This window comes from Teleopsis dalmanni, chromosome 1, assembly GCF_002237135.1.
Source record: "Teleopsis dalmanni isolate 2A chromosome 1, ASM223713v2, whole genome shotgun sequence".
Classification (NCBI taxonomy): Eukaryota; Metazoa; Arthropoda; class Insecta; order Diptera; family Diopsidae; genus Teleopsis; species Teleopsis dalmanni.
This window is the reverse complement of record NC_051846.1, coordinates 139,665,351-139,681,275: the sequence shown is the minus strand read 5'-3', so window position 1 is coordinate 139,681,275 and position 15,925 is coordinate 139,665,351. Positions and strand designations below refer to the sequence as shown.

General features: G+C 31.6%; 3 protein-coding genes across 3 annotated transcripts in view; 1 reads left to right on the top strand and 2 right to left on the bottom strand.

Annotated features, from left to right (window-relative positions):
* LOC119666334 overlaps nt 1-10,382 on the bottom strand; it is a 16,035-nt gene extending 5,653 nt beyond the window's left edge. The window contains exons 1-3 of the mRNA XM_038075617.1: nt 9,211-10,382; nt 9,019-9,155; nt 46-238 (exon numbers count right to left, since the gene is read on the bottom strand). Of these exons, the coding sequence (XP_037931545.1) occupies nt 46-238; nt 9,019-9,155; nt 9,211-10,350 (1,470 nt within the window). The 5' untranslated portion in view covers nt 10,351-10,382. The remainder of the gene's footprint in view (nt 1-45; nt 239-9,018; nt 9,156-9,210) is intronic.
* LOC119668999 (probable ATP-dependent RNA helicase DHX35) lies at nt 3,052-5,484 on the bottom strand. Its single transcript, XM_038078725.1, has 2 exons — nt 3,258-5,484; nt 3,052-3,181 (listed from the first exon to the last, which is right to left on the bottom strand). The coding sequence occupies exon 1, from the start codon at nt 5,359-5,361 to the stop codon at nt 3,304-3,306; it is 2,058 nt and encodes a 685-aa protein (XP_037934653.1). The 5' UTR covers nt 5,362-5,484; the 3' UTR covers nt 3,052-3,181; nt 3,258-3,303.
* Nucleotides 10,383-12,149: 1,767 nt separating the features above from the next.
* On the top strand, nt 12,150-12,936 carry LOC119666674. The gene has a single exon (XM_038075956.1). It carries the CDS (start codon nt 12,311-12,313, stop codon nt 12,839-12,841), a length of 531 nt encoding a protein of 176 aa, XP_037931884.1. The 5' UTR covers nt 12,150-12,310; the 3' UTR covers nt 12,842-12,936.
* Nucleotides 12,937-15,925: the final 2,989 nt, after the last annotated feature.

Here is a 15,925-nt window from a genome sequence, read left to right as displayed (position 1 = left end):
ATAGCTAATAGTCTCTGTTTATTAAACGTCAGTCGTCAATCATACCTTAACTATTATTTTTCCACTTTCAGTTTGGGTAACTAAAGAATATTGGTGTTCCTGTTGCCAACGTCTAAAAATTGGTCGCAGTTCAGCCCCCAGTAAAAAAGAGTGTGTACGCATTAAATCCCGCGAGAAGAAATCAGTGTGGTGGCCGCTCTTCAGTGTAGCATACAATAAAAATGGATCATCATGTGTTCTATAATTAAATGCATAAGATATATAAATATGAATATATTATTTATATAATTATATAAATTTAATTAATGTAATAATTCTTTATGTTTACTCGCGCATTCGATTTAGAATATTATTAATTGTTAAAGATATATAAAGAGTTGATATGCAGATATTCTCTTTATAATTTAATATTATTCACATAACAGAAGATACTCTTAACATCTATATTGAAACTATTTTCATTGCGTACTGAGCATTGTATAGCTCCCTTACATTATCACTACGCGTCCAATGGCTAATGTCTCACAGTCCTGACTGCACTTCTTCCAGACACATAGATTTCTTTTAATATGGTTTTCTTTAATAAATCGTAGGAGTTGATGGTCTTAATTTATTTGAATATGACCGAGATATGGTATCTTTCTGCGTTTAATTGTTGTAAGAACTTGTCTTTCACATGAAGGTACTCTTAGGAACAGCTTTAATTGCAACAGTGGAGTGCGAAAGGGCTGCAACCTCTCACCAGCCTCTCTGTTTATCACAGTCCTAGACGTCTTTCTCGAAGCTGTGGAAGATCGCCCATCCTTTTGTATGATCATAACATTGAAGACGTGAAGGAACTAGAGTACCTGAAAAGTATAGTCAACAGCGATGGTGGCACGTCAAAGGACATCGACAGCAGAGTGAAAAAGGCTAATGTCGATTAACAAAGTCTAGAAAGCCAACAATGGGAGCCGACTCAGAAGAAACAAACCTTTGTCAATAGAAGCTTGCGGCGTATTCTGAACATATGGTGACATGCAAGAGCCAATAGAGAAAGAAGTTTAGAAACGCAAATTTGGATGGCTTGGTCACACACACGCAGTCATGGAATGGTACCCGCAAGGAGTAAGGAGACGAGGTAGTCCCAAAACCATTTGGCGAAGAACAGTGGCAACCGAAACAAACAAAACCTTTTATCAACTACGCTTTCCTGCCAGAAATAGAGGCGAATGGAAGAATATTATAACAACTATCTGTGAAGAGACTAAGTTCTGAATTTAATTTTTTTTTTTTTGTAATGAAGAACATGTCATAATAATAATAATAACTTGCCTATTATAGTTCTATGGAAGTAGCACTTCATTTATCATGTAATTATTTTACCGAATTTATAGAATTTTTCTTTATATATATTCACATTTTGAAACTTCGAGTATGTGCATATCCTAAACTACTAACGTCTACTTCTTTATACGTATAGTATAAAGAAATATTGATCACACGTAGCACTCAACGAAACGGCTTTAATTTTTTCATACCAGTTCGTATTTTGAACATAAGCGTGATTAAATGTTTTTTGACGTTTAATTCTTGAAGGAACATGCCTATTTCAGTATACCTTTTCCACCTCTATATCTTAGGTCAATAAACTTCAATTGATATGTGTTTTTTCTGCTATAACAATTATCTTCAGACTAAAGTTATTATACCCGCTAATTTTATCTACTAGACATTGCAGATCTCTCATATTGTATTGCAGATGTTATTTATCGTAACACCATTCACTTTTATGCCTTTATGAGGTTTATAAAGCCGATTATTGTAATATTTTTTTGGTCCAAATATTAGATAGTAGCGGTGACAATATGGAACCTTGTCCCTTTTCCTTTAATATCTGGATTTTGTTAGTATTTTTATTGTATTGTCTGATCTCTGCTGTTAGATTATGGTTCGCTGATCAAATATTAATAATATTAAAAATTAAGTAATAAAGGAAAAAATTTTAGTTTGACTAAGGACACACCTTCTTCTCTCTTAATTTTTTAACTTCTTATCTAAGAAGAGTAAATATAATCTTCTTACATATAGTCTATAAGTTTTATTTGACTTTTGTTGAATGGAAACATCAGTACCACTGAAGATGGTCTGCATAGTAAACCGAAATATTTATATAAATAAAGAAAAGGTTTTAATTTTGTTTCAAATTATTTGTTATTATTTAAATTTGTATTATTCTTTACTTTAACATTACTTAAAAGTTTTAAAAAAAACAACCTAAAGCTAGACAGATGCGCAAACAGATTTAATCTTTATTCTAAACTTAAGACCACTTTAAACAGATATCCTTTAGTTTTTGAAGAAATAACGTAAAAACTGAAAATAATTACTAAGTATAATATTGGAATAATATAAGTATAATATATTTGCATCGTACATAATAAATATAATAATAATAATTTGATTTTTTAAATCAATTATGACGAAAGAAACCATGTTTTTTCTATAGAAACTATTGTTGTTTAATGGAGACGTACATATTTTGTAATACACAGTAGTGAATTACAACAAAAACTATTTATTATTTATTAATTAATAAAATATATAATATATTTTTAATGAAAATTAAAATCATTTTACCATTGAACTTTGAACTAACAATAAGTTTTATTTAAAATGGTAAGTGTTTTGTACTTCTGAGAGTAATTTAAAAAATTAAAACTTAACTCTAAAAAAAATACATTGTACATTCTTAGTTTAATTTATTTAACTATATTTGGCTAAATTAGATGCTTAATTCTAAATTACAAAATATTTGTAAAGAAAATGACACAAACGATGGCATACATGTCTTATCATCTTATGCATGAGTCGAAAAACAATGCTCTCTTAATTTATACCGCTTTGTATATAGAATATATGATGTGAAAATGCTTATATACATATAGAATTACATACTTATTTTATATACTAATTTTACATTATATACATTATTAAATATTTAATAATTTTACAATATTCAGACAGTAATGAATCGCAGAAAAAATATTTTTTTTATAATTAATTTGATATTTCAGCTGACAATACAGATTTTTCGTGTATTACCTAACCTCCATCATCAGAGTCCTTTGGAAATAACTTTTGGTTTATTAGTTCGTACATAATTTTATGGATTGCAAGTGCCAGGCTTAGAACTTGGATCCTGTAATATAATAATATTATTACTGTCCACACTTTTCTATTCAAAAAATAATTTCGTCAGCATATTATCTTCTTACATTTTTATGGCGCCAGCCTTTTGTACTATTGAGAAAGCCTTTCAGGTCATTTATATTTCCGTAAAGTTTTTTTACAATAGAAATGCGGTGCTACTTCCGTTAACCATTCTTCTTTGATAACTGTTACGTTCATCATAAAGAGTTTTGTGGTTTGGAGTAATTCGCTGTAGACTATAAACTGAGGTTGTTGTATAGTATAGAGCGTTGAGTTGGGATGAATAAATAACTCCGTATCGCTGGTTATTTTTCTATAAACACCGGAATGATGCAAGTAGGCTGCATTCATAAAGAATCCAGCTGTTATACATTTGCAAAGCATCTCGACATTCCCATCGCAGGAAAATAATGCTACACCGAACTTTTTATTTGCTAAGCTAACAAGTTGTTCACGCAATTCGTAGGCGCGCTTTAAATTCCGATAAACTAAATAATATTGACCACAGAATTCTTTGGTGCGTCCATTTTCCACAAACGCAGCGTAAACATTAAGCAAAGTTATAAGATCGCCCTCAGCAACCTCGAAATTACGATTCGCAACTCTCCCTTTCATTTGTGCTTGCGCAGTTACGGGTTTCGAAAAAACAGATTCCACTTGCAACATAGCGATGATTGTCAGTATTTCTTCGGAGCAGCCCAATTGTCCTGATATATATAACATTTTTCCAAGCATCGGTCCAAACGGCAACTCAGCTAAAAAATAACCAACTGGTTTAGTTAGGTTTCCTTGCTCATTAATAGCACCCAATGCATACAACGTCTCCAACGATGAGAGCAGATTTTTAGCTGGTGGAGCTGATGGAAAATCGAAACGTAACACATTACTAATACCCAATGCTTTTAGATGTAGTAAACTTGCGCTAAGCTCTGAGCGACACATCTCTGATGGTAAACGTTCAGGAAGCTTTTCAAAGTCTGCTTCTGTGATAAGTCGATACACTTTTCCCGCACGTACACGCCCTGCTCGCCCGGCACGCTGCACTGCAGTCGCCTTACTCACCGGCACTACAACAAGACTGTCGGAACTGCTTTCTGGATTGTACCATTTCACTTTCACAAATCCACAATCAATGACGTAGACAATACCGGGTATAGTTATAGACGTCTCTGCAATATTAGTTGCAAGAACTACTTTACGCACTCCTTTTGCTAATGTAAAGAACACTTTGAGCTGGTCTCTGCTAGGCAAACCACCATACATAGGCAAAATTTGTATATCTTCCGAATTATCGCTATTTTTATATTCATTCAACAAATCTAAAGCTTCCAATACTTCTTCCTGTCCCGTTAAAAATGCCAGAATATCACCAGCTACTTCCTTCTTATGTATTTTCCAAACAGTTTCAACTGTATCACGTACATAATCTGGACAAGGCTTATTTATATAATGTATTTTAACTGGATGCATTCTACCTTCAACCGTCAACACAATGCTGGATGGCTTGCTTGACTTCTTGCGCTTGATATCGAAGAATTCGCGAAAAAATTCCGCATCAATAGTAGCAGAAGATATAATAATTTTTAAAGACTCTCGTTTACGTGCAATTTTCTTAAGCAATCCCAGTACGGTGTCAGTCAGCAAGTTCCTTTCGTGCGCTTCATCAACAATAATAACGCTGTATTGCATTAATAGTGGGTCTGCTAGTAATTCTCGTAGCAGTATACCTTCTGTCATATATTTTATTTTTGTGTTGTTTGAAATTCGCTCCATAAATCTAACAACATAGCCAACAGTGTTCCCAACCAATTCACCACGCTCCAACGCAACTCTGTCTGCTAAGGTGATTGCGGATATGCGCCTTGGTTCTGTCACACCAATTAAGCCTTTCACATGCCAGCCCCACTCACATAGATATTGTGGTACTTGTGTGCTCTTACCACTGCCAGTCTCGCCAACTAAAATGACAATTTGGTGGTTTTCCAGACAGTATAATATGTGGTTGCGATAGTTCCGTATTGGTAGTTTTTCCCGCTGCTCAGCTATGCCCAGCGAACGATGCGCATTGAAGATAAATGTTGTAGTTGCCGGGTCATCTTCTCCTTTGAGTGGTATGTCATCTTGCTCTGCAGGCCTCAAGAACTTCGGTTGCGTTTGTAGCGAAATCATTTTTCCAAAAACGCTTAATTATTTATTTAAGTTCAAAAAAAACTAAACAACATAAAGTGCCGTTCTTCAATCAGCTGTCAAGTAGTATTCTTACAGAGTTGCCGCTTTATTTTATTTTTATGTTTACTACACAAACTAATAATACACAATGATACGATTAATTTTAAAAACGCTTTATAATATCTTTTCAATTCAACTAAATAATCAACAATAATTTATATTATTTTATATTTATGTTTGTTATATATAATATTTACAACAAGAACATAAATAACAAAACATAAACAACAAATCCATGTGTATATCAGGTCAAGCGTAGAGACTGTTCCTGACAACAGGTAACGCACGAAGGAACACATAACAAAAAAACAGGTAGAGAGGCAACAAAATTAAACCAATACATCCTGAAAACAAAACATGTAGCAGATGTCAATAAGGTCAAAATAATAGATAAGACAGGATTTCATAAGAAGTGATTATGAAGAGATACACTGTGCATAAAAATCTTATACAAAAATAAAAAGAAGAAAGAAGTTCATAAGAAGTGATTTTGATCAGATGTACATAAAAATCTAGTACAAGAATAAAGAAAAGAAAAGAGAGTGATTACATTCCCAAACGTGGGACTACTGCAATATGTACTATTGAAGAACAATACTAGGAAGGAACAAGTTAACAAAGTTTGAAGTATTAGCAAACGCACGTACGCATGTATTTATATTAACATAGACTGTTAACATCTCCAAATAAGCATTATCTGCATATATAAATCAAAAAGAATAGTGAACTTTAGTTTTAGAATTTAAAATTTATAAATAGGTCTGTTCCACGGGTAACTTTGAGCAACACAGTGTATACACAAGTGCGTTCCACCATTTCGCCTAACCTAACTATCTGAGAGAGCATAACATCGCTGACGAAATTTGAAAATGCTACACAAACTTTACTCGCACATTTTATTTCAAGTAAAATTTGTGTTGATGTGCGAATCAGCTGTTTTGGTTTGAATTTAAATTTTTGTATTGTTTATTTGCGCGGCACTGATGTTTTCACCTGACTTTACACAAAGATATTCCATGGAATTCTGTGTAAAGAGCGTAATTTGACAGTTTATTTGTGTTACGCTCTCAGTTTGTACTTTAATTGTGTTTTACTTGAGTTTTACTACGGGTAGCTTGTGGAACAGACCTAAAATTTCAAATTTTATATTCAGTTTCATTAGTAGCTAGTACAATTAAATACATTTTAAATTTGACATCATCTAGTGTATGGTATATAAACTTAATCAATATTTAGGGACATTGCAGATCCCACATACATCGTGTATGGGTCTGGCTTCTTAATCTGGCAACGATTTTATAAAATGATTTCTTGCTTTCTAACGATTGATTTGGTTTCTACGATGCGTGTATTTCTTAGTCAATAACTACCTACAGCACTTTAATCAATTGATTTTGTTTGAGAATTTTATAAGGCTTTCGATAGCAGTTTTTAATTCGAGATCGTCTAAAATGAACTTTCAAGAATTGTATCACTGCTCCGGAACATATTTACAATAGATGGCAGCTTGATCTTTGTGTGTAACTTTCTATTAGACAATGACCAATTACAAAGGATATAGTAATACCGTTTTCCCTCGTACCCAAGTTAATTAGTTTCCAAAAGTAACTCTATTTGTGGTCTCATTGCAACAACTAATTACTGGTTTCTTGGGAAAAGAACCGTACTGATTGGTATATGAATACTTAAAGAAATAATTTACATAGTACATGGCAATTGCTCAGTAACAGTCACTATATCCTGGATATGGATATAGTATGGTTGATATATTAAGAATATAAATATAATTAATACTTGACCTTCAATAAATAATCATATATTAGTTTCTACTATATATCTTCCTTAAAATATATCAGCAGCAATTTTTGCTTGAAATGCACTTGGAAATTTTAGTAGTCTGTACGACATCTTAAGTAAGCTTATTTCTAAATAAATTCAAAACTAAACCTAGTTTTATATTTTGGAGCTTTAAATATAAACGTTATGTCTGACAAAAATAGTTTTATCAGATTTGCTTGACTTATCTGATAGTAGACCTTCTGTGAAATATATTAAACATTTTTAAGTATGCTATAGTGTCCTGCGTATTTTTAATTCTCATTTCATCAAATAATCATTCTGTAATTAGAAAATCAAGCTTTTGATTGGATCCCATTTTATTTGCGGCTTTATTCTTCATTTCAAGCAATAACCGAGTTAGAGAGATAATGATATATTTGAAGTTTAAGCTTAAATTTTTTTGCCCCTTGCTTGTAGGAAAGTGCAAATTCCGATAAGCACTCTCTTACGTTTATCATCTGTATTATTTTATTTATTCATATCTTCTAGGCTACGTTCTAATTTTTATGTCGTATTGAATTGTACTTCGCATAGAAAAATACATCACGATTCAAATTTGAAAGGGTTTAAATCCTGACATTTGTAGTCTAAAAATTGTATATGAACAATTAAACCCATAGATGTTTTCGAAGACCACTTATGACGATTATTTGGATGTACTGTCACTCGATTGAATATAAAATTATAATTATACATAAATATATAATTAAATAAATACTTTAAATATATTATATACATTTATATAAAATATATATTTTATTTAATTTCTACATATTTTCAAACTAAAAATTTTATTTTCAATCGAGTGACAATGCACTCAAATATATGCCATATATTTTATACAAATATATACTATACATTACTATTTATGTTTGCTAATATATACTATATATTACTGTATATATTATACAAACATATAAAATATATTACCATACATTCTTTACAAATATATATTATACATTTTTTACAAATATATATTATATATTTTATACAAATATATACTATATATTTTATACAAATATATGCTATACATTTTACAAATATATACTATATATTTTTGACAAATATGAACTATATATTTTTGACAAATATATAATATAAATTTTTTACAAATATATACTATACATTTATTACAAATATATACTTTACATTTTTTACAAATATATGCTATATATTTTTTACAAATATATACTATACATTTTTTACAAATATATGCTATATATTTTTGACAAATATATACTATATTTTATACAAATATATACTATATATTTTATACAAATATATATGTACTATATATTATATACAAATATATACTATATATTTATGTTTTTTGCAGGAGTTTAGGTCATTTGTTTCACATTAAATTTAAATAATATAAAAAATTTGCAAATAAAAACATTAATCTTATTTGTTAATTTCGGTCTATCTTCAGTGTTGTTGATACTTTTTTAATTCAACAAAAACTTTTTTAAATTATTTAAAATAATATAATACAAAAAACTACCTAAGGCCCGGCATAAAAACAAATTAGGTGGATACCAATATTTACAAACATAATATATATATATATATAATTAAATATATAAATAAATATATAAAATTAAATATATATTTAATTTCAATCAGGGCACCAAAAAGTATATCATCTATCGGACTCAACCTCATGCTGCCATTGGCATATATTGTTTAGAGATTTTGTAAATCACAATTACGGCATCTATAAAAATACCGCTTAACAAATAGAAAAGAAAGACTTACAGATTATTTGTTAGAAACACACTAGCATTTTTGTATATGTAATTCCAGGATGTCTTTGACCAATTCTGCATATGCTTTCGGCCTAGTATCAGGACATGCTTGTTTTGGCTACTGAAATATTTCACCACATTAGTAACCTAACAAAATATAATTCATTTAAAAATAATATAAAAACTACATAAAACACCCTACCAAGTTAGCCAACATAGCCGGGGATTTCTTGATACCCATTGAGTATGCAACATTGAGTCCGTCAATGACACAATCGTACGGTGCGGTTTCGGCAACGAATGCTTTAAATCTGTCAACTTCCTGAGGCGTCGATTTTTGAAAAACATCATTTCTAATCAGAACTTTATTTAAAAACGAATTACTAAGCTTAGCAAAATCTGCAGCACTGACAGAAATATTTTCCATTTGATTATTGCAGTTTCTACATTTGCCCGAGCGGCTAAGTTTAGATTTTGTAATGCTAAGCAAATTTTTGTTCTCTAGGCTCGTGATGTAATCAACTACTTTCTCACTTATGATGATATCATGCTGTCCAAAAAACTCTAACAATTTCTCAAATTCATGCTGGAAACTCTTGTCTGAATTCTTTGTTATTTGTTCAATGTAAGCAATGAATACTTCACATCTTGGCTGCTTGCCCGCTGTGACCATCTCATCCAATATTTGCCAACCATATGACATATCATTTGTGCTAAAAGCTTTGACAGCTACTTCGGAATACGCTGCTACCGTTGGCACTGCTGTAAGTTTCGCCATTTCAATCAACTCCTTACAGTCGCCAAATCGCTCTGTGGCCACAAGCCCATGTATAAGGTTTTCACAAGTGGTGGTGTCAAACACGTCATGCTTGCTTCTGAAGTGTTTATATATTGATAAAATTTCATTTTGTTCTTCTGTTGTCAGCGAATCAATGGAACCACCTCGTTCATGATAAGCTGTATTGTAAACTCGTAAGAGTCGCCCGAGGGTTGCCACATTGGGTTCAACATTGATCTTCTTCAAGTACTTCAAGTAATCTTTGGCTAATGGAAGCTGGTGTCCGTATTTAAATAAACCAATCATCATAGCATCTACGTTATTTGATGATATATATTTGTTATTATTTACAAGTGCTTGTTTAGCATCTTGCCACTCCTCTACGCTCAGTTCAGTTCGGTTATCAAAAAAATTCGTATACAAATCTTGCAGCGCAGCAGCTTGCAACTTTAAAGCAGGCGATCGCTTGAACACTCCACCTCTTCGTATTGACTGAAGTAATGCACTTCTCTCATTACAGAATTTTATTGTCGTTTTGAAATTTAGAAATTTTAAGCTATTCATTTTAGTTCCAAAATAATCCTATCTATTATTTATTATCATTGGCAATGTGTTTGAACTTAATCAGCTGTTATTTGTTTACAAAATTGCCTTGTGATGGCAATTGAGCGATAAATTAGTGAGGACAACGCACATGAAATTTGATTGTACGTTGTCATATGTTACGTTATGTCAACTTTCTTCATGTAATTTACTATGCAATATTTTACTCATAATTTTATAATTCATAAGGCACAATTTGTTATTTATTATTTATTCCTGTTTTCAAGGGAAAACAATATTGAAATAAGTATTTTATTGTATTGAAAACATATGGAAACTGTTCGTCTTAGTGGTGCTGTATGCATTACAGGGAGTTTACATTACGAACTTTGCTAGTGGATATCGATTTTGAGTGCAAAATCAGCAACCAAAGTCGCTTTGCCATATAAAAATACGCACAACAAACTTCGAACTTTGGCTGAAAGTTGACTTCGCTTAATATCTTTTCCTGAACATAGTACAGAATTTAATGCGTTATCGATAAGTTTTTGGTACAAAAATGGCGAATTGACAGATTTTTAAAAAAATATATTGCTAGCGCCAAGTTAGCAACGCTGCTGCGGAAGCTGTGTTGTTATATATGAATAAATTTAAAAAAACAATTTATTTGTTGAACTTTTTCAGATATATTTATTTACATAATAAATATAAAAATAATAATGTAATAAAAATTTTTTTTTTTTTAAAAAAAAAATAAAAAATAAATAAATATATTTAATTATTTGAGTTTTTTTTAGATATTTGAGTTGCAATCACATTTATTCTATATCTTCAGCATATTTTCTAAGCTATAGAAGTTGAAATTTCTTGTAAAACTTGAAATTTACTGCATTGATTAGGACTTCAAATTTCAGAAAATTGTATTATTCTAGTTTTGTGTTCTTTGTTGCCTTAATTAATTCTGTATTAGGAATATTCGCGTGTAAATTGTTATCGTTTCTAGATTTTTCTAAAAATAAACTTTTTGATAAAATTAATATATGCTGAATAAAGTACTAGTGTTGCTGAAAAGCTACGCTTTCTTTGTATAGTGACAGAGAAGCTTTATTTAAAATTAAGAGGTTTTTTCGAATAGCAAAAACAGAAATAAAGGACATATAAGGATATATAAGAATGGTCGCTTTGCATATAGTAAGTAAAACAATATGCATTACAAATGTCTCTACAAAAAGAGCAGCTTTGAAAACATAAAGAATAGGCGATCTGGTTGGTGTCACTAATTAAAATAAAAATAAGTGACAACAAAAAACAAAAAAAAAAACTGGAACTTGAACATTGAATGTTTGTGCAGCCTTCTTTGCTATTCGAAAAACCCTCTAAATTAATATATGTGATTTTTTTTGTATAGTTTGAAAAATACGTATCAAAGATCTACTATTCATAACGAATCGAAAGACTTTGCATATAAATAACATTCATTTTTGTTCAGTTTATTTAATTTTTTTAAAAAATAATAAATATTTCAATATTGTATAACTAAAAATTCGGGTTTCCATAACAATGTTTCCAGCTGATTGTTCATTAATAGATTAAAAAATGTAACAATTGTCAAAATGAAAACCCGAAACGATAATGTGAACACTTAATCAACGTTAATCGTTGATTAAAGTTTGTAATGTAACTCCGTATAAGATTCTCAACAATAAATACTACGTTGCGACGTAATGCTTCTGTTTCAGCCAACAGCTTTCTTCGTACAAATATGGCAACACTATTTTTAGTGATAGTTGTGCACAGCTGTTGGTTGACAACTCAATCATCATTGCAAATTCGGATAGTGTGTGTAGAGACAATAACAAGAGTGGTTTGAAATTTCGGCGTAGTATCCAAAAATAGCAAGTTATTGCTGTAACCTTAAAGAATTATTTAATATTTTATTTGGTGCTGTTTAAGAAAAAAAATATCGTAATGAGCGTGTAAGATGAACGCATTGCGTAACATCTTTAGCACGCGCACACTCAACTTACTACGACAGAATGGGCAAAATGCGCTCCTTAACTTAACACAACAACAGCCTGTAGAGGATGCAGCCACATCTGCACCTTTAATTGGGAATGATAATAATACAAAACCTGCTCCGCTACTCATACCGAAATCCATACTCGATGCAACCACATTTACGGGCAAGAAATTTGCAGCAAATGGAGCATCCTCGGGTTCGGTGTCGCCAACCACATTGAAGAACTATCGGCGCATGCAGCGCAAAGTGGAATTAGTCTATCGTTGCAAACTGTGCAACACACGGAACAGTAAAACTGTGACGGAAGCTGCATACACCAGTGGAATTGTCATATTGCAATGCGATGGTTGCGGCGTCAACCATTTGATTTGCGACAACGTAGGTTGGTTTGCGGATACAAAGTCCAAGGGCAAGACATTTGACGAAATGCTAGCCGAGCAAGGCAATCGTGTAAAGGTCATTAAAGTCAACGAACGTGGCGAACTGATCTAGTCCTTAAATTTGTTATTTTGTTATTTGCATTTTTGTACTCACGGAAATGTGAAAATGTTTTAATAAAAACAACGCATAAGCAATGAACATAAACATTTGTTTGTGTCTTCTACAATATTTAAACGGCAGTCTGCGTAAATGCTAATTAATCTAATTGTTGTTATTCTGTTTGTTGTGCAAACAAGTTTATCTTCTCGACACATCAAGACATATTTGAGATAGAAGATTCTGGCAGCGTTACAAAATTTATTATTATTTATTTATAAAAAAATTATATTTTTCCATTCAACGAAAACGGATTTAAAAAAAATTAATATCAATAATTATCATCTAAAAGTGTTTAGTCACGTCGAAAAATAAAAAAACAAACTTTTTTTTATAAATAAACTGATAACGAATGATTAACATGATTGATTAGTTCTCGTTTTATCAGTCCCATAAAAATTTGTGCAAAATTGTAGTGTAATCGATTGTTGGCGATTGGCTTTTCTGGGTAGTAGTCGCGGGTGTGCGTAATACGTCTGGAATGGCGAGGAAAGATTCCAATCGTTTCAAGTTCGCAGTTGACCACTTTATGGACTTTGTCGATTTGTTGATAGGCGTTCATTTAAGGGATTAGAATTATTGTATATCTTTCACGAATAAAGTTAATCAAGTAAATAAATAGAAGAGGTGATATAAAATCTATTTTTTGATAATTCAATAAAAATATGAATCATATATTATAAATAGCATCATATAATTATATATATATTATAATTGGTTGCTTGCATATACATATATTGTTACATATCTAAATAATATTGTTGGATATATATTCTATATACACATATGTTATACCAGTCGATTAAACCTTTTTAATATTTTATACAAAAAACTTTAGTTAAGTTAGCAATTTGAGACTATTAGAAGTTTACAGTAGAGACAATCAATTATTCAAAGATTTGAATTTTTCTAAAGCAGAGTTTTCGTGAATATTGTAATCTTCTCAGGTAGCAAATATTACAATACACAATCATAATTTAAGACAGACTAGCCTTAGATTAGACTAAACTAGACTAAAATTCACACTGACATCTTATACTTATATATATATTAATAGTATTGATCAGATGCAAGCTACTCGTTGTTTATAGGTAATGTAAATCATAGTGTCCCGCTTTGACTGCCTGACCTTTGCGGTGTCTTTCAAGCAGAGAAAATGGCAATTAACTATGCAGCAAAGTGGATCCAGAGCCATAGGATTTCGTACATGAACAACGCAATTTTCTCAGACAGTCTGAGAGGCTTTATAGTCGCTTCTCTTGTAGTTCGAAAATGTCGGGTTTCCTCAACGAGTTGTCTAGATTAGTAAGAGTCCATAATTCATATAAATATTTGGACACAGATATATCTCGTAATTGTGAAACGGATTAACTTGTGATATTATTCGTCAAGTGATTCCAAGTTGCCTCTATACTGGGCATAAGCTGTCTACAAATTGCTTCTATATTTGCCTTCTTACTGTCACTTCTCCGAGCTCAAAAATATGGTGTATAATCTGCCAAGGTATATTGATTGGCTATTGATTTCGTTTATTGTTGATCTGCGCCAGGTAATCTCAGGTCTTCCTCTTCTTCTACTGCCTTGCGGATTATACGTAAGAGCTTGAAAAGGGACTTCAATTGATGGCTTTCGTAAGGTGTAACCAATTGGCATACTGCTCTCTGAAATTCCCTCCCCGCATATTGGTATCTCACTCGTTACAGCTAAGCTAGTCAGCTTAAAAATTTTAAGCGAACACTACAAAAGCCTGGATAGTTGAAGATTCTCATCTGGACAAAATGCATAGCTGCTTCAATTAAAGCGGAATGAATTTAGTTTTATGGTATCGGTGCTGGCCGATCACTACATATTAGGAAGGCAAAAGGGAAAACTTTTTCCATCATGTAACACCTTTTGTCGAGGCTGTGGGATCTGCAGGTGAGGAAGAAAGTCTACTCCACCAAGTGCTTAGCATTGGCAGTAGAAGATTAAAAATCGTTGAGGCCCGTTTTTTAATTGACCTGGCAGAGCTGCAATTCTTTTTCAAATAAGGAATATTGCCAAATTTATAGAGTTGTCATGTTGGTTTCATTCTATTTAAACATTTGTGCATTCTTAAAAGGATACTGACCGTTAATCAAATGTTTGAAATTTTTACATCAATAGTATCATAACGAACCATTTTTGTGCTAAAGCGGTACACTAGACTGTCGCTTCAACCTAACCTAAATTATGATATCATATACAATAGTAAAGAAATGTGCAGAAGTATGTACACATGTGAATATTGTTCTAATCAAGTGTAAAGGGTTTGTAACTATTTTACGTATATACATAGATAAACTTGAAAAGCTCAATAAACTCGACATTTAGGAAATATTACGCGTCAAAGTCCAATGTTGTTATCTAATAATTTTATTTATTTTTTATAAAGTAAGTGGTATTTTATTTATTTAGAGTAAATATAAAATGGCCGTGGATAAGGTATACGCTTCATAAAGTAGGTTCAGTCAGTGCGAAAATATTACTTGAACAGAACCTTCAACTAAATCGTAGATCTGACTGGACTAGTACTGGCCTTGGCTGCGAGACTTAAACATAGAACATCGGTAAATATACTTTTACTAGATATTATTGCTCCAGACTACATTACCGATTAGTGGTCGAAATACTGTCAAAGGTTTAATCCTTATTCCCCAAATATACACCGCTTCATATATGTATGTTAATGAGTTTTATATAAACTAGATCAGATCATTATAACATGGGTCATCTTGCATGGACACAACTAATGTAAGGACGAGGGAGAGCATAGTACATTTTAAATTCAATTCCATTATTCTATGTCGGCAGATTTCATGATACAAAAAACCCATAAAGTTCTGATAACACATTCACAAAATAGACCTAAGTTGTTTTGTTGTTATGACTGAAATCAATTCTGCACCGAATGAAGCACGCTTATTTTGACGTCGGGAAAGATTATAGAATTTTTGACAAACATTAAAAACACATAATGATAACATGTTTTGATGTCGTGAACATTTGTCACGATGACAT

Coding starts and splice junctions, on each gene's coding strand:
- LOC119668999 (XM_038078725.1), bottom strand. CDS start 5,361: ATGATTTCGCTACAAACGCAACCGAAGTTCTTGAGGCCTGCAGAGCAA.
- LOC119666674 (XM_038075956.1), top strand. CDS start 12,311: ATGAACGCATTGCGTAACATCTTTAGCACGCGCACACTCAACTTACTA.